The sequence below is a fragment of the Dunckerocampus dactyliophorus genome, chromosome 3 (assembly GCF_027744805.1).
Source record: "Dunckerocampus dactyliophorus isolate RoL2022-P2 chromosome 3, RoL_Ddac_1.1, whole genome shotgun sequence".
Taxonomy (NCBI): Eukaryota; Metazoa; Chordata; class Actinopteri; order Syngnathiformes; family Syngnathidae; genus Dunckerocampus; species Dunckerocampus dactyliophorus.
In genome coordinates this window covers 22,075,887-22,098,036 of record NC_072821.1, presented here as the reverse complement: position 1 = coordinate 22,098,036, position 22,150 = coordinate 22,075,887, and the positions used below count along the sequence as shown (strand labels likewise).

General features: G+C 41.3%; 1 protein-coding gene across 12 annotated transcripts in view; it reads right to left on the bottom strand.

Moving 5' to 3' along the window:
- The window catches only part of nav2a (neuron navigator 2a), a 229,267-nt gene that overhangs the window by 19,944 nt on the left and 187,173 nt on the right, over positions 1 to 22,150 (bottom strand). For 8 of the 12 annotated variants that reach the window (XM_054769967.1, XM_054769969.1, XM_054769961.1 and 5 more), the window contains 9 exons: positions 13,506 to 13,635; positions 12,174 to 12,492; positions 10,610 to 11,300; positions 9,496 to 9,715; positions 5,700 to 5,983; positions 4,444 to 4,509; positions 3,960 to 4,004; positions 3,293 to 3,453; positions 2,840 to 3,022 (listed from right to left, as the gene is read on the bottom strand). In XM_054769967.1, the coding sequence (XP_054625942.1) occupies positions 2,840 to 3,022; positions 3,293 to 3,453; positions 3,960 to 4,004; positions 4,444 to 4,509; positions 5,700 to 5,983; positions 9,496 to 9,715; positions 10,610 to 11,300; positions 12,174 to 12,492; positions 13,506 to 13,635 (2,099 nt within the window). Of the gene's footprint in view, positions 1 to 2,839; positions 3,023 to 3,292; positions 3,454 to 3,959; positions 4,005 to 4,443; positions 4,510 to 5,699; positions 5,984 to 9,495; positions 9,716 to 10,609; positions 11,301 to 12,173; positions 12,493 to 13,505; positions 13,636 to 18,398; positions 18,950 to 22,150 lie in introns of those variants that run through there. The other 4 variants (XM_054769963.1, XM_054769965.1, XM_054769973.1 and 1 more) reach the window with 3 other exon arrangements.

Genomic DNA, 22,150 nt, shown 5'->3' with positions numbered 1-22,150 from the left:
CCTTGGCATTGCACTTTTAATGACTCAGCTGCTAATCACACATCAAAGTTCAAGCCCACGAGCCAAATTCCGCCTGCTCGGAAGCCGATTAGACGGGAATCACGGGTGATGTCATTGACCGTACTGAGAGGCCAGCCAGGGTAAATTTGATTCAGTCATTAACCTCACAGTCACAAACATAATTTTAATGTATAGCACTTTGAGATGCGCTACATGTTTTACGCATAGTGCCTGTCTTATTTGACTAGCGGCATGTTTATTGATGACAAAGTCCAAAAACAGACATGTGAGTTCAGACACTACATTACTTGTAAAGCTCTGCAGATATGGACACTGCATTGAAAGTATGCGGTCATCAGTCTGGGAGGGTATCTGTGCATTTGTGTGTGAGGGTGAACACAAAACAGGACGGTATTAGGTAGATGAGGTGACTTTTGTCCTGTCAATCTAACAAACAGTCCAGTAATTCTATACTGGCGACATTCATACCTATACACCACACATCTTTGCACACTGTGGACTAGCGAATACACACATAGAGACAAAGACCGAAAGTTGAGGATGAAGGTATCTCATCGTGTCTCTCACGCCTCTCACTGTGATCCCTGTAATTATCTTTTACTCTTGGAGGGAAAACTATGTTTCCACAGCATGAATGACAAGCTTCTTTCTGTGGATTAGTGTTCATTTATAATTACACCGATATTTCCTTGAAGTAGGCATCATTTGAGGAGGCTGCTACTTAAAAGCTGCATCTTCTTTTAGAAGCGTCATATTCCAGTAACTAGACTAACTTTAACGGGCATACCACCATTTCCAAAAAAGTCCACCCATTAGTACCTTAGTATTGACCTTATGAAGTCAATTTGCAAGAGTGTTGATCCTAATACATTTACAACATTTATGTTTATGTTTTCATACAACCACTGATCATTCAGGAATCTATTTTTGTTGAAGTGATCATCATGTTTTTATTAGCCCATAAAAATTTCAAGTTACATTTACAAGACGTGAAAGAGGAACCCACATAGTACAAAAAGTTCTGCGTTTGTTTGATGTTTGGATCCTTTCCTCTGTATTTTTTCCCCCTCTCTGCTCTCTCGGATCCTCACGGAACAGTGTGAGGAAACAGAGCTTGTGTGTCCTACGGTCCCAAAAAATGAATGTGCTATGATTCTATGGCCTCACCTCGGTAGAGAGTCAGCCTGCTGGTGGTTCCCAGCTGGATACTTTTCCCAATAAACAAGCTTATGAAAAACAAAAAATTGAGCCGACCAAAGCTGATTATGGATTTCTCAGGGCATGAGAGGCTTTTTCTTAGCATTGTAATCCTTCCTAGTGTTCTCTTAACACATGTATTCATAAGTCATTTGGCATGGGTTGTGGGAAAATAGGAAAACAAATATTTTTATATTTATATATTTATTTAAAAAGCATCACACCACAGTACAAACCAATACATGAGACAAAGAAATCGCTCAGTATTTAGAAGTTCATTACAGGTGGTCTTCGGTTTAGAAACGAGTTCGGTTCTGTGATGAAGTTGACTTTTAGTGTAACTTATACCTAAATTAGAGCTAAACTAACACCTAAGTCACTCAAACTGCACACAGGACACATGAACAATACTGAAATAAAAAGATTAAATACAATAATTAAACAAAACTGTAATAAAAAAAGAGCACAACTCCTAACTTTTATCCCTGTGGTTGTCTGGCACAATGGAAGTGGAGGCAGAGACAGGCTTATTAGGGGGAGAAAATCTCAATAATAAGCCCACTATGCTGCTTACGTAGTTATCACTGTCTATTTAATAGTAGAGAGTAGAAGATACCACCTTTATCCTTGATGATGGTCTTGGCGTTTGAGTGGCTTGGGCAGGGCATGCAGCCAATGTTGATTTCGCCACTGAGCGTTTTACTACATCTAATTTGATTTTCACTTTCCTTTTCTTTGACACGCTGCCCCGAGAAGAGTCTGCCTCCCGCTTGGGAGACATAATGAAGGTTAAAATTAAAAAGTTAACTAACAACAACAAAAGCGACGTTCCTCATCAGTGTAGCGAGCGAGACTTCGTGGTACAGTCGTCCCTCGCTACATTGCTGTTCAAATATTGCTCCATCACTCTGTGTTTTTCCATAAATAAATAAATAAATTAATGATTTTTGTTCCGTGGTTGACTATGGTCCATTATGAGTCACAAATATTGAAATACAAGTCATATGTAGTATTCTAGCCACTGGGTGTCAGTAGTTACATAAAACATTGATGAGACATGACATTACATTACATTGCCATCACACTGCATGTAGTCAGCCATGACATGTCCAACATGATAGAGTAAAAAGAAGTTATCCTCCTATTCTGTGTGGAAGTGGGAAGTTTTTGGCTTCGCATTTTGTTTTTCTTCCCCACTACGTTTGAAATGGTTTCTTAAGTTTACAATAAATAAATCGTAGGCTAACTAGTTGCCATGCAGCCGTGGCGGTCTCGTGTCCCTGCAGTGATCCCGTAGCTTGCGCATTATCAATGTGGTGTAAACAAAGAATAAGAGGAGTAACTATAGGGGTGTTATTTCATGTCTACGTGGCTCTAATAATGGAAAAAAAAAAAAAAAAAAAACGCTTTTACAAAGTCATAAACACGTTTTCTATGCTTTAACTACAAAAATATTTAATTTATTAATACTGAATCCCACTGCACGGAAATTCACTTAACGGGCCTGGAACAAATTAACCGTGACGAACGAGGGACAGCTGTACTACGCAGATGTGTGGCGTGTGTTCGTAACTACAAAATGTCGTACAATGAGGACCGCCTGTATTTTGAGTACTCATACCTTCCTCAAAGCCATCCCGGAATGAGCCTGATCTGCTCATGGTGCGAGTCTTTTCATCAAGGGACATGCAGGAGTTTCTCAGGCGGTTGTCGCTGCAAGGGTCAAAGGTGACATCCTGGTTGGTCAGGCTGTTGTTACGCAGGCCCGTCAGACTGATCTGGGCTGTGGAAGTCGGGCTGGATGCTAGGAGGATGAAAGATGTAGATGTAGATGAGACTAAACTGGAGCAACAGGGCTAACATTAGATTTGTTTCACCTCAAAAGGGTTCCCTCAGCCTTTGAGGGACTGGACTCCAAGATCAAAAGATTTTTAGACTTAACAAATTGCTTTTAATAAAGTGCTTTTCATCCCTATTATGAGATTAATGAGTAACAGTAGACAACTCACTGTTCGGCATTGACAGTTTTGCAGTACAAATCATGTGTTTATATATATGCGTGTGCGGACTGTACCGAGCTGTCCAAAGTTGAAGCGAGTGCCGGAGGGGGAGGTAAGGCTGGATCCAGGGGAAAAGGGCGAATTACTGGCTGACTCCTGCAGCCCGCTGGTGGAGTGGGACCGTAGCCAATCACGGGCCTCCTCATGGCTTCGCAGCTGAGAGGGTGGGCCATACCTGCAAAAAGTCAAAGGTTAATGAGGCTGTGGGGATACTATACAGGAATGTAAAGTGGTTTCTGTGATTTTACTCAAAAAGTGATCTGTTTGCAGACATGTATGACTTTCATAACAAAAGCACATATTTTAGCCCTCGTAATTAGTAGCTTTGACAACCAGATGAATTAGATGCTGGAACAAAGTATTATAGCTGTATGGACATAGCCTGACTCTCAGGTATGAGCAACAAGCAGTGTAGGGAAAGCAGAAGTCCAAAAATTGCCTCCCAGATCAAACCTGTTAAATATGACGGCGAGCGCTTTGTGTGACAAAGTGGCATGCCTCTTTGCAGAAGCTCAACACATAAACACGGGTGCCACGTGCCAAACATAACAATTCAAAGCGTTAAAAAAAAAAAACACAAGCCCTGAGCAGTGAACATAGACTTAGAAAATGGGACTGAAGACAGTTTGGTGAACCAGGGTGCAAAAGTGGAACATGTCCAGCAAGCAGCGATGTCAGTACCTGAGTCCCTTCTTAGGCAGAGTGTTTCTGCCATAAAGAGGCCCACTGTGGGAGAGAAACACTTCAGACAGGGAAAGGAAAGGGAACATGCAGCAGCTTCAGTCCAACACAATTCTATTCTTGCTATATATTTTACTGGATACCGAATACCTTACTTATCAAATTAATACAAAATAAACCCCATCTCAGGTAAAATTTATAATGAGCATGTTGTGCTCTTGCCACAAGGTGGCAGCACAGAAAAAGCAAAAAACAAGAGCGGCCCACCAGACAACAAGCACAGGGGGTGGCCCCATCTCACAAACAATCTCACATTTGCACAGAAAAGGAGATCTTAAAAAACACCACAGATTACAACACAGAGCTAAAAACCTCCACAGCTACATACTACACGCTCTCACACAGATTCTTCTCTGCGGTTCTTTAGTTGCTTTGTTTGGCGGCGCCTCACCATAAGCCTAACATTGCACACAGGTCCATTTACCTGTCCTGTTTCCGAGGTAGAGTGTTTCGGCTGAATTTAGGGCTAGCAGAGGGGGAGGAGAGGGGGCTGAGGGAGATGGAAGAAAGGAAGGAGAGGCACAACAGACACAGAGAAAGAAAGTTGAAGATAAATAAGTGAAAAAGCAAATCCCTTCAAACAAAACATGAAATGTAAGACACTTCAACAGCGAAGAGGCATGATGTTGGCATAGCCTGCAGATGTCATTCATTTCCCACTGACATACCATACATCACACGTTGCACATGTACTTTCCTCTATGACAGGGGTCTCAAACTCAATTTCACTGGGGGCCAGTGGAGGTAGAGTCTGGGTGAGGCTGGGCCGCATCAAGTATTGGGAGTAGAGCTGGAAATCTCACGGTACCTCACGATACGATACAATTCACAATACATCCATGTAATAACACCACTGTTAGTTCAGTGTTTACTTGCCCCTGTAAGTATGTAAGTAACACTGAGCTTGCCCGGATGTTGCGGGCTGCAGTTACACCACTCTTTGATGTCCAGTCGTGGGCCGCAAGATACGATTTGGTGGGCCGCAAATGGCCCGCGGGCCGCGAGTTTGAGACCCCTGCTCTATGATGACCACAATTAGTGTAAAACAGCGATTCCCAGCCACTGTGACATGGCACATTAGTGTGACATGAGAGCGGTGTGCAGTGGGAAATTATTCAATTTCAATTGGTCCTAAAATGAATATTTATTAATATATTAATTAATATATTAATTAATATTTATCTATTCCAGTGATGTATAGTGACAATTAAATGCTCTTGCACACATAATTGATTTGTGCATCCACCTGTTTCTATTGGGAAAGTGTCTGGACTTTGCCTTTGTTGGAGTGCAGACGGCAGGCAGGGCTGTTACGCATACATGAAAGCGTAACTGTAAATACTTGTATATAACTTGAATAATATAAACTATTTTACATTCACCAGCCACTTCATAGGTAGTTACATAGAGATCAAACACAGGTAACGTGTCACAAATGCTGCCTTTACAAAAACAATAATTATTCAATTTGAATGAATGAATTTAACAATATTGTTCATTATTGTGGTTATTATTACACACAATATTTCTTGAGAATGAAATAGTGTAACTATGAAACAAAAACATATCTTTTCTTATGCATCTTTGCACATAGGCGCTTTGGCTGCTATATTCTTAAATAGTGCTGTGTTAATGAAGTGCAGCGTTATTATGGTAAACTTGTCACTTCTTTGCTCTCACCTTTCCGACATGCCCGTCTTGATGCTGCCAGTGCGACCCAGGGCGGACAAGGTGTCCTCTCTGTGTGTCCCATGGCCTCCTCCACCAGCGCTCCCCAGGCTCATGTCAATGGACTCGCTGCTTGTGTGCATGCTGCTGACAGAAGGGTAGCCCATGCTGCCTGTACCTCCGTGCCCACCCAGTGTGCTTTCCCTGCTCTGGGCAGAGGAACCGCTGAATGTTGTACCCCATGTTAGACTGTTAGAGGGCCCCGTTGAGGAGTAGACCGAGCCGGGACTGGAGGCCTGCGGCAGGACAAAGATGATGTTACATAATGTAAATGTAATCTTATAAAAAATAATATACTTCACCATGAGTATGTGGAATGTGTTGACTTCTGCGAATTAGTATTCCTTATTTATACATTGAATATTAGTTAGAGCCTAGAAAACCTGTTGATGGTCTTCTAAATACGTTTTTTAACACTATTAGATCCCTCTAGACATGCACTAACACCCCTTTACACTTGTATTATCCAATGTAGTAGACATAATAAGAGTAAATAAGCCATTTAATACCAAAAAAAAAAAAAGTGTTTGTGTGTTCCCAAGGGGAGCTGAGTTGCAGGCGCACAGGAAGTGACGTTGGGGGTTCAAAGTTGAGTTTTAGCTTGGCGTAGGCAACGGCCGAAACAGTAGCCTGTGTTTGTATTAGGGATATTTATTAGGGATTATTGTGCCAGTTGTGAGATAATTCAAACCTGCAATAAAAGCCTGTTATTTCGCTGATCAAGTCTAGTGCTTGTGTGTCTCATCAAACATTACAGTAACATTACTGACACCGTAACCAGTGAAGAATACTACATATCATTCACAGCTTCTTTGAATGCACCTTCTACTATCATGTAGGCATTTTTATGCTTAAAAATGCTTAATATGAGCAAAAACAAAATGTAAAAATGCATATCTTTTGACTAATAATATCAACCACAATACAGCATGATTTATTAATATATTTTTGAAAAATCATGATAGAGCGAAGTCATAAAATTCGAACTACGAAGTGGTTATGGACGACTGTAGTGCTTAACTTTACATCGTAGTAAAGTTATTCCACTCCTAAAACAATAGGTTTGTGTTTTTGCTTAACAGAAGCTTATGTTGTCACTTTGTGATTCACACCCTTTCTGATTAAGCTTCATGGATCATTTTAGAATACGTCAAAGGATGCAAGCACAGACTTGTCATCTCTGCCTTCCAGGCCAACCCTATTCTTCTCATATTCAGTGTAGCTGTGTTCCAATCATTATTACATCTGTTGTAAGGTAAACTCAAACTATGTTCTTGATGGAATCAAGCTGACTTCCCTTTGCAGATGTGGCGGCAAGCACAAAACATTGTGAGAGTCCAACATTACTACATTTGTGAGACCTAGGCCTGTCATGATAAACAATAAATCGATTACAGTGTTCCCTCGTTTATCGCGGGGGATAGGTTTCTAAAATAGCCTGCGTTAAGTGAAATCCGTGAAGTAGCCAACTTTATTTTTTTTACAATTATTATATATGTTTTAAGGCTGTAACCCCCCCTCACCATACACTTTATTCCTCCTCCAACCAATGATTAATTTAAAGTATTCCATAATGGCGCCCTATAGCCATGTAACGTCTACCTTCCTTCAGCATGTTCACAAGTCCAACTTTTTGTGCGATGGTTCGCATCTTCCTCTGCCTTTTGGGTGCAGAATGTTTCGTGGACATTGTGGGTTTTGTCGGGAAGAAAACATAGAAACATAGAGTCTCTGCAAAACTGTTTGCTCGCTATCAGACAACAGGAAACATGGCAGTTCGGCACAAAGGAGATTGATTGACAATGGTCTACAGCCAATAAGGACGCAGAACACAATATGCGGCTTCTCCCTTGGCCAATCAGGACGCTGAGCACAATGCGCGTTCATACGCTGTTAAAAAAAAGCACTAAAATTTGCACAAAAAATCTCCTCAAAACAGCGAGTCCGGGAACAGTGCAATTGCACAATAAATAAAAACAAAGTCGATAATTTTGCCGGATTCGATAAATTGACATGTGTATGCATGTTTGTTTTCCTCATTTCTCTTTACCACAGAGGCTGGATGACAAGAGGGTTCACTCTGCATCTGTCTGTGCGCATTGGTTCTATAGTGGAATGAACAGAGAGATTGAACCCTCCTGTAAGCAATTCAGTCTCTTTGTCCCAGTACGTGGAGGCGAGGCTACTAGAGAGTGGATACACAGAGTGTTAGCATCAAGTTAGCCTCGTAAGTAAGCAAACGCTAATATGAATGAAGGCACAAAAGAGATGGTTTCTAAGTCGAATACCACAGCCCCAGTGTGGGAATATTTTGGTTTTAAACAGAATAACCAAGGTGAGCGCTAGAAAGTAGTGACGAGGAGGAAAGTAAATACGACCAAATTGGATGCGCACCTCAAACAACCATCCTGTCCAGTTTTCCCAACTGGGGAAAAAAAAAAACTACCGATGGAGGTGGAACAGAGTCTTCGTCCCGACAGTCAACGCTTGCTGAGGCATTTGGTCAGCAAAGAAAATGTAAACAAAACAGCGCAAAATGGTGTGCACTCACAGACAGGGTCACTCGCTACATTTCAAAAGAAATGCAACCTTTCAATACGGTTGAAAAGCCAACATGTGGGGTAATGTTAGAAATGTTTGACAGACAGTACGAATGACCTGGGATAACATACATGTACATGTCAAAAACAGCAATTCCTGAACTGTATAACCAAGTGAAAGAAGGACATTGTTGTTGAAGGACATCAGAAACATTACATTTTACTCCAGCACAACAGATACTGTATGTGGTCCAGCTGAAATATGACCCCCATATTAGTTTAACAATAACCTACATAACTGTGTGTGTGTGTGTGTGTGGTTTAATTGGACTGTTTTTTTTTTTTCTGAACAGATATAGGGTCTATTTTTTTTTTTTTGTTTGTTTTTGGTTATGATTGTGATTTTATTTAAGTGCAATTTTTCCTACGAGACTGAGAGTCCATATTATTTTCATAGATTTTTTAAATCTTTTTTTCTGTTTAATTTACTATGTTGTTTAATTTATTTAAAAGCTCTTGACATTCCAATTACAATGTTAAATACTCTTGAGAAATTTTGACTAAAAGTTAATTGCTTTCGATACGATGTACTCTCATTATTATGCCATATAATTAAGGAAAAATGTTCTCAAAAAATGTTGTCAATAATAATCAACAATAATTTGTAGGACAATTATCGTCCGGCAAAATTTGTTATCGTGACAGGCCTAGTGAGACCACATGGTTAAAAACAAATGCCACTGACTTTCCCACAGGCATGCTGCAAACAAGTGACATGCCTTTTTACACTAATTAATGACTCACTTCAATAAAAAAAAAATCACTAAAGGAAAGTTTATTTTATTTATGATGGCTTGAGTGAGGCTCGTGGGAATACATCTAACATAACAAACATCAACTGCATGACAGCACTGTGAGTTATAGAAGGCTTCCACATCCAACCAGTAATTGTAGTTGCCTTCAAAATTGTCTGCAGAGAAATTCTTTCACTGAGTTGCATAAAACCTTTGTCACAGTGCATATCTGTTCCCAAATGTGATGCAAATATTTGAGCAGCAGATGCTTAATACTTGCGAAGATCCTCCATGGCATCATTGCCATGTCATTGTATTTCTGACACTGCCATAAAGTCCACCTTAAGCTGTCAGCACCAAGTAAACAGATTCAATGATTCATTTTTCATTCATGTATATGAGTGGGCATCTCACCTGCTCGCTACCGAGTGTCCCTGTGCCGGATCCTGTCACTCTGCCCCCAAACATGGGGCTGATGGTCTCACTGTCAACGCATCCCACTCCTCCATCGGGGGACTCGACTACTGTGGTCACATGATTCATGGTAGCGTGGGGGTTGGAGATAACAGTGGAGTTCTTCATGTTCTCAGCGGTGGTGATTGGACCCTGTTTGTTGGTCTTTCCACCAAACAACCTGCGGTGAATGAAGTGTATAGAAGAGGCTGAACATACAGAAATAAGGCATGTCTATTATGACTTGCATAAGACACAAATAATTTCTCTGTGAAACAAAATGCATTAAAACAAATGTGTTAGTTTGTTGCTAATTTACATTGGAAATCCCATATACACGCTAGCGATTAGCACTGGCGATTTACATGGTGATTTCAAACACCTGCAAATATGAAAACTAGACATTTAAATGTACTACGTGCTCCAACAGATGATTCACAATAAGCATAACATTTTCTACATCTCAACAAGAGATGGGGTTGACATATTGCACATCCCAGTGTCAGTGCCTACATACTGACTACCGAGGGTCACAAAAAAATTCTGTCCCCATGGGGAGGCATGACAGAAATCATTGAGAACAACTCTATGCACTATTATGATAAATGAAACAAGAAAAGAGTCAGTGGTGAGATCTGAATCATAGCCAACACACACAGTCATAACTCTCTCCGGCCTCTTCTAATCCAGGGTTAGAGTTAAACACAGGCTATGAGGAGTAGAGCTGTGATGGGCAAGAACAGAAGCATGAAGCCTCTTTGAAGCGTTATCACTCGCTGACATTAATGAGGGCACAGTGCTGAGATAAAACTCCCATTACCCCCGCACCGCACCCTCCCTGAAAGGATGGCCAAGGTTGAGGTTTGGAAGTTGATCAATTGAGCTCAAGTTGAGTCTATGTTTTACAATGACCTCATTTGACCTTAATGGCTGAAGGCATACAAAAAACATGCCCGCACATGTGATGATTACTCAACGCTCCAACAGCAAGAGTACAAGTAGAACCCATTAAGTGTATAGGCGGGATGACTGACAATTGACATTATATCCTTACAATGTTTGCGTGTGTGCCCACCTGCGTAATGTGGGCGATGAAACCTGCTGTCTCCCTGTTAGAGGAACAGTTGCTGCTCCTCCGCTCCTGAAGTTGTCAATCTCTGAGACGCCCTTTTCTCGATCGGTCTGATTAGCCATCAGACCGGCTGAGTCATTGGCCTTGGGTATGCTGATTGCATTTTTCCCATGTGATGTGATTGAGAGCACGGCGACCTCAATGCTGCTGGTGGAGGAGCGGTTTCCATTGCGGGCTGCCGACCCAGAGCGGCTAGGCCTTGGGAGGCTGCGATACTGGAGTGTAGAGCGGGCACTCACGGGCAGGAAGCCATCATCGTGGTGGCCCAGCAGCAACACCCCATCCTGCACACCTGCCTTCAATCCTGCTAGTGAGCGTGCCCCAGATTTAGGAATTTTCCCCAGGGTGGCTGAACCACTGGTGATGGTGGCCCCGCTGGCGGTCACCATGGTTACCATGCCATGACCCTGCTTCTTGAAACCAAATGTGCTAGTTGGGGTGCGGGAAGCATGCGTCTGGTGGTCAGACACAGTGTGTGTGAGGGAGTTGGCTGTCGCTGTGTGACTAGTGGAGATTGGTTGCTTCTTCGTCTCATCCCCACTGCTGCGCCCAGCATCAGAGGGCGACCGGTGTAGGCCATTTGAACGTGGAGAAAGATGTCCCTTCTCTGACACCTTGACATCATCAGTTTTACCTGCAGGACAGACAGTAGATGAATAGACAGAATAAATAGTAGATAAATATGAATAGATGAATATGTACAAAAATTTAGGTACTCAGAGCAGGCTAGTGTTATTATAATTTAATCATTTATGATATACGCAAAGCGATGTACCGAAAAACAAGTTAGTGAGTGAACGATGATCATGAATCACAAATCCTAACCTGCAAGTTATTGCAAGACATTTTTAAGGCAAACATATGTGAGTGCATTACAGTGTTTGTGGAATGTGCTAAGGTAGGACTGGCCATTGTTTTGGTGTGAGTCAGCTACTGGCATTTCAACATGAACATGCAGCCTGCAGGCACAGTGACACTCATTTCCCAGGAAAACAGTCAATTCATGGATGTCATAAGGTGGGGAATATTGGAGGATTTCCAACAAAATTATTGTTAGACCACCGACACCAAAACTGAGTAAAGAACTTTTATACACAATGTACAAAATGTACTTTTTTTCCCGTTTAAATTTGTTTACATTTCTGTTTTTTACCTTTTACACTTATTTTACCAGCATAGAGTGTGTGCTTTTTGTGTTACTGAATCAAATGTCCATTAATTAAATGCAAAAATCCTTACATTTACTGATGCAATACATCATTGGCCAACTTTGCCTAGTAATTGAGAAATGAATGTTGCCAGGCTAACCTTTCTAATGGGAGGTCAAGCATCTTAAACCATATATGACAAAAATCTGTCCACTGAAAATAAACACATCGTGGTTTTCACTGCGTCATCAACAATGGCACCATGCAGAACTTAAGAGGTAAAGTGTTCAAGTAATTCAAGTAGTTGGTGAGCAGAATCAGACATTAGTAACATGAAATCTAATAATCAAGCATGTTACCTGAACTGTGGGTTTTGAGGGTGACTGAGCTTGTGGAGCCTGTGCTACTGCTGCTTTTGGTCCGAGGGGATGTCACCCCCACCTGAGTGCTCATGCCTCTCCTCCAGGACCCCGTGTGGGACACAGAGGGGGTCTTTCTCCCTGATCCGCCCTTGTCTGACTCATCTGAGATGTCAGAAGTGTTTCGGCGGCTCCATTTGGAGCCCGGCTCCATTTTGACCCCGCTGTCTGACCCTCTGTCTGGCCTCTTCACCTCGTCTCCTGTCCAGGCCTGGTGGACCACTGTGGAGGCCGAGTGCTTCTCCGCATCTGTCACAGGCTAACAACACACAGATGCACACACACACACACACACACACACGCACACACACAAACATACAGTATGTATAATTTTTGCTAAAGATAGTGTCTTTCATGAGCTGTTGCTAAGTATGTCCCTTAATATGCGTGTCGACAAAAGCAACAACACTTGGAAATTATAACTCGGGAAATCCAAATCTCAAGTATTTGTACATTTTTTTGCATCCTATAAATCAGTTCAAAGTAGCACACGGGAAGTATCGCTGCTCCAACTTGAATCTTCAATTAGCGTCACATGTGAAGTCTCCAATCAATTTGGGTTCCTTACAGTGACTCATTTACAAGCAAAGCAGAGACTGGTGGCAAAGGTCCATGTAGCTGATCACACTCATCTTCACAACTTCACATGTTTGTGCGGTTTTCAAAACCCATGAAAACTAGGTGAGTCAGACTTGAAATGTCCAACTTGACCGAAGTTGGCCTATCTTCTGTAGCCTTTAAGTCAGACGTTAAATTACAGCTGTTTGAGGAATGACAGCTGCTTTAAAGATGTTCCTGCAGTTGCCAAGACAACACTACGAAAAGGCAGAAGGGCTGGTCCACAAAAAGACGATTGAAAACACACTGTTCATGGCATGCAGCCAATTTGAGGTACGTACATACTCCAGATGATTCAGACAACTTGGTTGTTTTTGTTCGGGACACTGACCTATGAAACAATAAATACACTTTGTGTACTTTCAGCACACAAGTCCACTGGTCATATTAGCTTATCTTCAATTCCTTCTGTGATTCAAGGTGGTTTATAGTGTGTGTTTATTTATTCAAGGCTAACGTCAACATTAGCATCAGCTTGGACTTCATGGCTGGGCCGCCCTTGGTGCAACACTGGGCACTGGAATGCTGGGACAGGCTGGGAAGCCACACAGAATGCATAACGACAGCTACGTTTACATTAACAATCAGCAATCGCTAACAGTTCTAAAAGACAAGAAGTGTGGTCATTTCACTTTACGATATGCCTGATGTTACCTGTGTGCTTAAGCCTTTGCGCTGGGCTGCAGGTGTGTTGGCGTATGAGGAGATGGACGAGCTGGTGTTGATGTCGTCCGTGTCGATGTTGTCGCTGATGCCACTGCTCACCGAGCTGCTGTCATCCCAACTGGACACAAAACACACAGAAAAACAGAAGGCTCAATACAGGTGGTTCATGTGTTATGATGTCTCGTAATTACAAACAAGCTCCCATGAATTCATGAAAAACTTCATTTTGGTAGGTAAACATGAGACTTGACATGGGCTGGTATGAGATTCTGATGGCAGGATAACCGTGGGCAAAAATATCCCGGTATGACGGTATTATAATTACAGCTCTAAAAGGTGTTATTTTGCAATATCTTGATTGAAAAAAAGAGAAAAAAAAAACGTTTCTGTTGAGCAGGCATTTTTAACCAACATGATGAACGTGGATGTATGTATTAATAACAAAAAATAACAGAATTCTTTCTCAATAAATAATGAAAAAAATGCAGTTCTCCATACAGTCTACTTTGGCTAATCCTGCCACTGAAGCCACAACCCAGAAATATTTTCTTTGTAGAAAAAACAAAGCAAAATGCAAATAAATGCAATCAGTCAGTGGCTCAAGAAAGACACAACATATGTAATTCAAATTAAAAAACTCCTTACGTTATTTCTGCAGGTCACAATTTGTCCACAAGGGTATTTTGAACTTACTCGATTGTGTATGCATAAGTTTGGATTAATTTACTTGTGTGTTGACAAGTGTGCCTAAGGATAGTTGACAATTCGACAATTCGATTCGGAGGAGTCTGGTTCGATTATCAGTCTCGTAGTCGAAGCGTATGAAAATGTCAGGTGATCAAGATTGTACCATTCTGACTACACAGGGATGCCCACGGCTGCTGAGCATATATTTTTAAATAGATTTTGTTTTAAAAATGTTGTTTTACATTTTTTGTTACATTTGTTACATAGCCTATTTTGATACAAATCCAGCCTCATTTGTGTTAAACAAGTATTGAAAATAACGAATGTGTTTAACAGAAGACCTATACTTAGGCAAGATGGCAGCGCACACACACACAGCAAAGCCCAGCGTCTCTTCCAGATATGACATTTTTTAGTTATTATGCTGCCCATATTAGGTCTGTTACACTCAAGATGAGCTTTTGTATATTGCATTTTGCAGTACCGGAGTCTAGACACACCACCCAGCCTGGCGGAAGTGCTCGCTAGCGGCGTCAAGAATGTAAACAAAGAGGTGAGGATGATGACCTTAAGCTAACACTGCACTGACTCTGCTTACCAAGCATTTTCCTCGCTAATATGTGGTCTTCAGTGAATAAAACGGACTCCACATCACCCACAGTAAGAGACTTTTGGACTGCTGCGTCATAATTTTCACTGAGACATGACTAAACAACGAAGCACTGGACACTGCTATTGAGCTAGCCGACTGCCACACACTTTGGGCTGAAACCACCAAGACCAGAGATGGACGACTGTTTACCATTTGTTTACCTGAGTGTTACGTCAGACTTTTTCTTTTGAGGTGGAAAAAGTCACAAATGAGATTTGTTTATTTGTTGGGATCGCTGTTAGAAGTGCTCTTAAAAAGACAACAAGAATAATAATCGACCATTAGTCGACTATGGACAAAATCTAACATATCAGATTCGACTATGAAAATCCTTAGTCGAAGACAGCCCTCGTGTTGACCCACAACGTAGTTAAGACGTTCACCAAGTTTCACTTCCGTTTGCGGGTCATGTGATTGTTGCAACTGTTGAAAAGTGGTTGTTACTTGGTGCTCAGTGGCTAGTCAACGGTTTACACCACTTATCCTCAACTCCTGTCTCATTTTAAATCACATTTCCACATTTGGTGACTGTGGACGTGAGTAATATGTTGACCGACATGTACATCCCTTTTGAAGGAATCTTTCACATGAGTACGTTTTTGCTAACTAATGCTATATTAGAGCATTTTGTCATTTAGTATATGTTCTACTCTGCAACGTGTAGCGTCAATATGTGTTTACCTTACAACCTACTAAACGATGACATTTACGACTTATTAGTTTTCACGTCAACATGTCAAAAATGTACTTATATAGTGTGAGGTGCTTACACATTAGTTTGATAGCTCCAAAGCCAGGTGAAATCCACACGCTACAGGATGCAGAACTCTAAGAGGGCACACGTCTCGCCGGTCAATGCTAAAAAAGTAACTAACGTAGGTGAAACTGTATCTATGCCATAACGGTTAAGTGGCCCGACTTTTGGCAACACAGCCCACGCCTGTGGTTTCGACACATCGAAGACTATTTCTGAATAACAGGGCATGATAAAGTATTTCTACGAAGTGCCCGCCTGAATCTCCACTTTTCTCTCATACCGCAGAAATGGAATGATGGTGAATTTAAGTGTTTTTTAAACCGTGACTTTTTCATACTGTGGCATACCTTGAAACCGGTAACAAGCCCATGCCTACACGAGACTTGCTTGGCTTGCCAGCGGAAGAATATGCGCCACATGCAGCACAAGAATGCATTATGTGCCTCGTGCCAGGGGCAAGAATACATTGTTTTTCCTGCTCAGCCACACTGAAGAAGGTTAACGTTGTTTATTAGTTAACTTTTTGGACTTCATTATGTCTCCCGTGCACCAAAGAAAAGGAAAGCCATCACCATGGAGGTAAAAATGATCATAAAAAGCTCAGGGAGGGGAGAAACACCCACCAATATTGGCTGCTATTTTGGTCCAAACTGCTTGACTGTTGTGACAGTCATTTAGGATAAAAACTATTGAATGCTAACGAATGCTAGAGGGGTCATAGATTCTGTAGTTATTCTTCCAGACTAACCTGGGACAATATTTTAAGACGGCAGAAAAAAGGTGAGACAACCACAGGCACAAGAGTAAAATAAAAGTACGTTTTCATGTCATTCTTCCATTCAAAGTTAAAAGTGTGAGTGATTTTGTAGTTAACTTAGGTACAATTTAGGTATACGCTCCGACATACACTCAAACTCGACTTCCATCAAAGTCTAGGAACAAAAAGAAAGTTCTTAAAAAAAGTGACAGTATGGAGCAGGGGCGTCAAACTCGTTTTCACTGTGGGCCACATCGCAGTTATGGTTATCCTCAGAGGGCCACTTTTTATAATTCTATTTTAGACATTGTTAATTCATTATTACATAAATTTTTCGTTAATAACTAATAAAAAAAATTGTCATTTTACATTGGATTTGACAACAAAAAAAATAAGGTTTTCTGTCAATATTGACAACAAATACATTTAGCAAGAAAGATTGTCTTTTTGATTTAAAAAATATATATTTTTAAGTTTTTTGTTAGTAATATTTTGTTTTTACTTTAATATATTATTTTATTATTTATAGTAAACATAAATAAATGTTAATTATTGTAAAAGCAATTTTTATATCTTAAAATTTGTACTTATTTAAATATATTTATATTAAGTAAAAAAATATTAAATTACAGCATACAGCATACATATAAAAATGCAATAGTGTAAATGTAATTTTAGTATAAATAGTATAATAGTAGAAAAGTAAAAGAATGAAAAATAAAGCTTAAAAAAGCAAAGCCAAAATTTATATTGATAACAAAATTACAATATATATACATACACACACAAATATTTTTTAAAATAATATTAAAATAAGTGTCCTTTTGTCATGCATTATTTCAAGGCTTTCGTGGGCCACATACAATGATATGGCGGGACAAATCTGGCCCCCGGGCCTTGAGTTTGACACCTGTGGTATAGAGGATGGGAGGTGATATCATGCCTCCTCACAAATACTGACGAGAGATGCAATGAGTCAGCATCATAGACCTCACATGTTTTAAAGCATCTAAAGCTGACAAGAAAAGAAACTGTATTGTATTGTATTGTATTGTATTGTACTAATTCATAGTCTAATAAGCTCAGCAGCACAAAACATGGGAGGAAAATAAGAATCTGGTGTCTGATTGCCTGGAGTTTCTTTGTTTGTTCTGAATGTAAATGACCTCCGCTTGGGTGCGTGCACGCACACACACAATACATGCACACAAGCTGAATGGGGTTGTCTATCACATGAACAAAGGCTCACTGGAGGGGTGACATCATGGTGTGTGTGTGTTTGGGGGTGTGACATCCTCAAACAGACCCATCTGAACAGAGCAAACATGCTGGGAGTTGATGCAGAATGAATGAATGCATTGGTGTGTGTGTATGTGTGTGTGTGTGTGTGTGTGTGTGTGTACGTATTAGTTGGGATTTGGTGGGGGACAGGAAGTCAGGGTGGTTGGCAAACATGACTTTGAAAGAATCAGAGGGAGGCTGACGATGATGGCCACTGAATGGTTGACTGCTACAGAGAGCGCACACACACAAATATACATAATATATAAATATACATGAAATACATAAAGTCTTGAAGTGTTTGATATTATTGTTCATTTGCAATGTGTACGACATTACTCCACATATGCTGTTAACAACCTGACGGAATGGATGCTACCACTGTAGTTTCACCTGCAGAGCATAATAAATCAAAGAGCAAGACACCAGCGATTCAACAACCTTTAGAGTTGAAAGCTTCCATGTAGGCTCAAAGGTACGAAGAGATTTTGAGAGACCAAAGCAGCCACATGGGAAAGTCCCACACAGCAGAAAGAAGGCAAAGCTATGAGTCCAGACAGGAAGAAACACATACAAACCCAATAATGTTCTCAACGCTTCCTGAACAAGACTGAATCAAAGTCATTGCTGGAGAGACATTTCCTTGACATGCTTTTACATTAAGCTCACACACACCCACACACACACACACACACACACACACACACACACACACATACACATACACATACAAGTGCATGCATCTACCTGTTCAGGGTGCCTGGGTTGTCGTGGGAACCAGAGCGCTGCAGGAAAGCGTCAAGCTGGACAGAAAGTTTCATGACTCCAAGCTTCTGAGAGCCAAATGTCCCTCTCTGTCTTTCGCTCTCTGAGTGTCTCTCACCTTCTCTCTCTCTCTCTCTCTCTGTCTCTCACCTTGGCCGAGTTCCTAGATGGAGCGCCTTTGTCACTTGGTGCACTGATGCTCCATCCCTCGGGTACTGTTTGTCTCTCTCTGGACTATCTGAGACAGACTAAAGAAGGGACAGAAAGGGGAAGGACCTGCCCTGCTGCTGGTAACATGAACCTCCCCCAGGACTGTTAACTGGTTCACTGCTGAGGTCGTGCCACTAATAGAGCACACCCACAAACAGAGACACACACATACAGCCCAAGCCCTGAATAAGCCACTTTAGCCAAATTCAAATCAGACGGCAACACAAGTCAAAGCCGCATGATCACAGAGTAAAACTGAAGGACAATCTTCATCCCACTGTTGCTTTACTGCATTTCCCTGCTGTGGTTTATGTGTGTGTGTTCAACTGTGCAATTTCCCAGACAGATCTACCCTTGACATCTCTAATTAGAGATTGGACTAAACGGCGTGGCCCAGCCCACAGCCTCCTGCTGGCAAAGGCACCCGCCAGCTGACAACCAACCAGGCTCTTTACAGCAATCACGGGAGACTGGGCATTAACCACGGGCTGCTACTGGGAGGAAGCACCACTGGGCAGATGAGGGCTGGCTCTTATACATGGGTTTTTTTTCCATTTTATGTATTAAAGTGCTGCAAAATCACAAAAACCTCCGTCTTGCACTATCTTGTCATTTTTATTCTTTTGCGACATACATACTTATTGTGTGAATGCTGAAAGATCTGCATTCGCAGAAATGATATTGTGCATCAGTTTTTTCGTCTTCTTCTGCTTGTTTGGCATCACTCAAGTATTAAACTTAAAGAACAAAGTGTTGAGTATTTTTTTTTCTGCAAATGATCAAAGGTGAGACAAGGAACTGGATAAAAATGAGGTAGGAATGACACGATTACACCGTCAGAATGATGCTGAGCATCCAATCAGATTGCTACGTTGTCATCCTTGTCTACTGCTCGTAAAGATCGCATTGTCATGAATGCAAGATGCATATGATAGGCTGTCATACTGTATATTAACTGAAATCATGAATTCTTTCCTTCATTTCACCTCAGTGACTACTTATTCCTGCATATATATGTTTGATTGTTAAAGCATGATTGAAAGTTTTTACTGGTTTGTTAGCCACCAGAAAGATAAACGCCCTCAAAGTAAGGAGAAAGTGACCTTATGGCTTTTTAGAGAGTGTTCTGCTTTACCCTATGGGTCAAAGTTCAGAGGACAAACCTAAAAGAGACGAGTAGAGTGGGGGAGGTAAAGTGTCAGCCAATAAGAGTGCCAGCGTGTGTTCTGAGAAAAAGACTGTTTGTTTAACTTTTTTGGTATGTTTGTGTCCCTACGGGCTGTGGCCGGTTGGCCGGCCCTGACGTATTCTAATCCCCTGTCCTAAAAAACCTTGTCCGATTCTGGCACTTGTACATAGGAACAATGCAGGCCCAAATATGCACACGGCCACAACAGAGCTGCAGACTAGAAGTAAGGGGATTTCCTGTGTTGGAGAGGCATCGGCTGGTCCAAACCCTACAGCTGGCCCGTACCAGCCCAAATCTCTATCTCTGTCCCCATGGACGGACAGACAGACAAACAGAGATGAGGGGACTTAAAGCCTCTGGGTCTGGGGACAAGGGTGCCATCTCAAACTAGCTGACAGCTGGCCTGGATATATTCTGCAGAGATGGCATGACAACTGATGAGCCAGTATCATAAAGTCAGCCAAAACCTATGAGCACCAGCTGACACATGGGATGAGGGATTCTGATTGCCAATTGAAATATTTACAGAAACTCACATTTGGAATGACTAGTTAATGGTATTCACGAGAGAATATACACTCACCAACCACAACATTAGGTTCACCTGCAAAACGTATCTGTATCTGGGATCTGAAAAGAAAAATATGATCTATATCTCTCTTTCATCTCTACTTTTACCTTCCAACCTTTGGAGCACTAGGTTCAAGAGGCACTGAAGGGGCAGCTGAGATGGGACCCGGCACATTCTGGGCCACAGACCAGGAGGCGTGTGGAATGAAAATGGCACAGCTGTCCCCGTACTGACAAGAAATTACATGATTGGACTTTGCACTCAGGAATGTCTGGTCCTATTGTCTCCTTCTTTGACAAAACGTTTGCTATCTGCATCTGAAAGATTCATCAAAGCTCTAAGACCCCTCCGGTTACTTCCCTTTCACGCAAACTTCCTTCTGTGTCTTTCTCCCTCGCTCTGTTTGATATGTCAACACACTCTCATTCAACCAACTGACCCGGATCCACACTAAAAACACATGGGACAGACATCTCTGAATACACACACACACACACTAAATCCACTGGTGCAACAAAAAGGGACATTTAAAAGTCAACTGGAACCAATGTGGAATTTCATCCATGTGTGCGCACACATTACTACACACAAACGAGTCAAATATCGCCTCAGTGCTAGAAGGAAGTGCAGGGCTACACACCTGTGGCCCATAGTTTTGGGACCCCTGAGACTCAAAAATAAATAATTAGCGGCTGTATTGGTTTGCAGCCACAAAATAAAAACAGACTCCCTTTTTTGAAACTCATCAGGATATATGGGTCACCAGATGATCCACCATGATTCACCTTCAGGAAATATAACCTTACTTTCTACTATTCATTGCTTGGCTTTGTTTCTCGACAAACATTTAGCTAAAACACTGATTATACTAATAACTGTGACCTTTGCACAAACCTTATGAGAGAATTAAACATGCAAATAATTATCTGCATATTACATTTGTATTGGGGAAACCCAATGTGACATCAATTATCATTGTGATATGAATACTGTGAGGCTGAAGGGAAAAGGGGAACATATTCTCTGTTTGTATCCATGTTTTTGACCTAGCACACGTCATACCTGGCCCAAAGGTATGCTTGTCTTGCTTTGGGACAGATGTTCCGATTAAAAAGCTCAGAGGGAGGAAAGATGTGCTCTACATGCAACAACCACAGCATCATTTACATATTAAGCCATTGCTCTGCCACATGTTAAAATAATAATAACGATTGGTCCCAACAGATACAAAACCACATTTAAGAATGATGGATACTAATGCTGGAAGGGGGCTGAATATGAATGGATGGTGCATTCACAGGTGGTATTCGGGTTACGTACGAGTTCCTTGTTCCTTGACTGTGATGTAAGTCGGAAATTCCGGTGTACAAGCCGCTACTTTTTAGTCAGACTTTGAACTCTGCGTCTTATGCATCGGTGCAGCTAATATGTGGCTAAAAACTACATTTCCCATGATGCTTGGTGTGGTCATGTTCTAATCTCATTACATCTTCTATAATTCAGAACTACTACTAATTGTTTAAATATGTATTTCGGAAAATGCTATTGCTAAGATAGTCCATCATAACGGCAAAAAGTTCAGGAAACATCCAGAAAACGCTGAGAAGCCACCATTCTCACCGTTTGCTAATCCTCTGCTCTCGTTGAGTGGAGCCATTTACAAATGCACACACTCCAGTTTACAGTGAGCACAATTTATATAAAAATCTAATGTAAAACATTGTTGGATTTGGATTATTCAATAAACACTATAAATGCACCCCC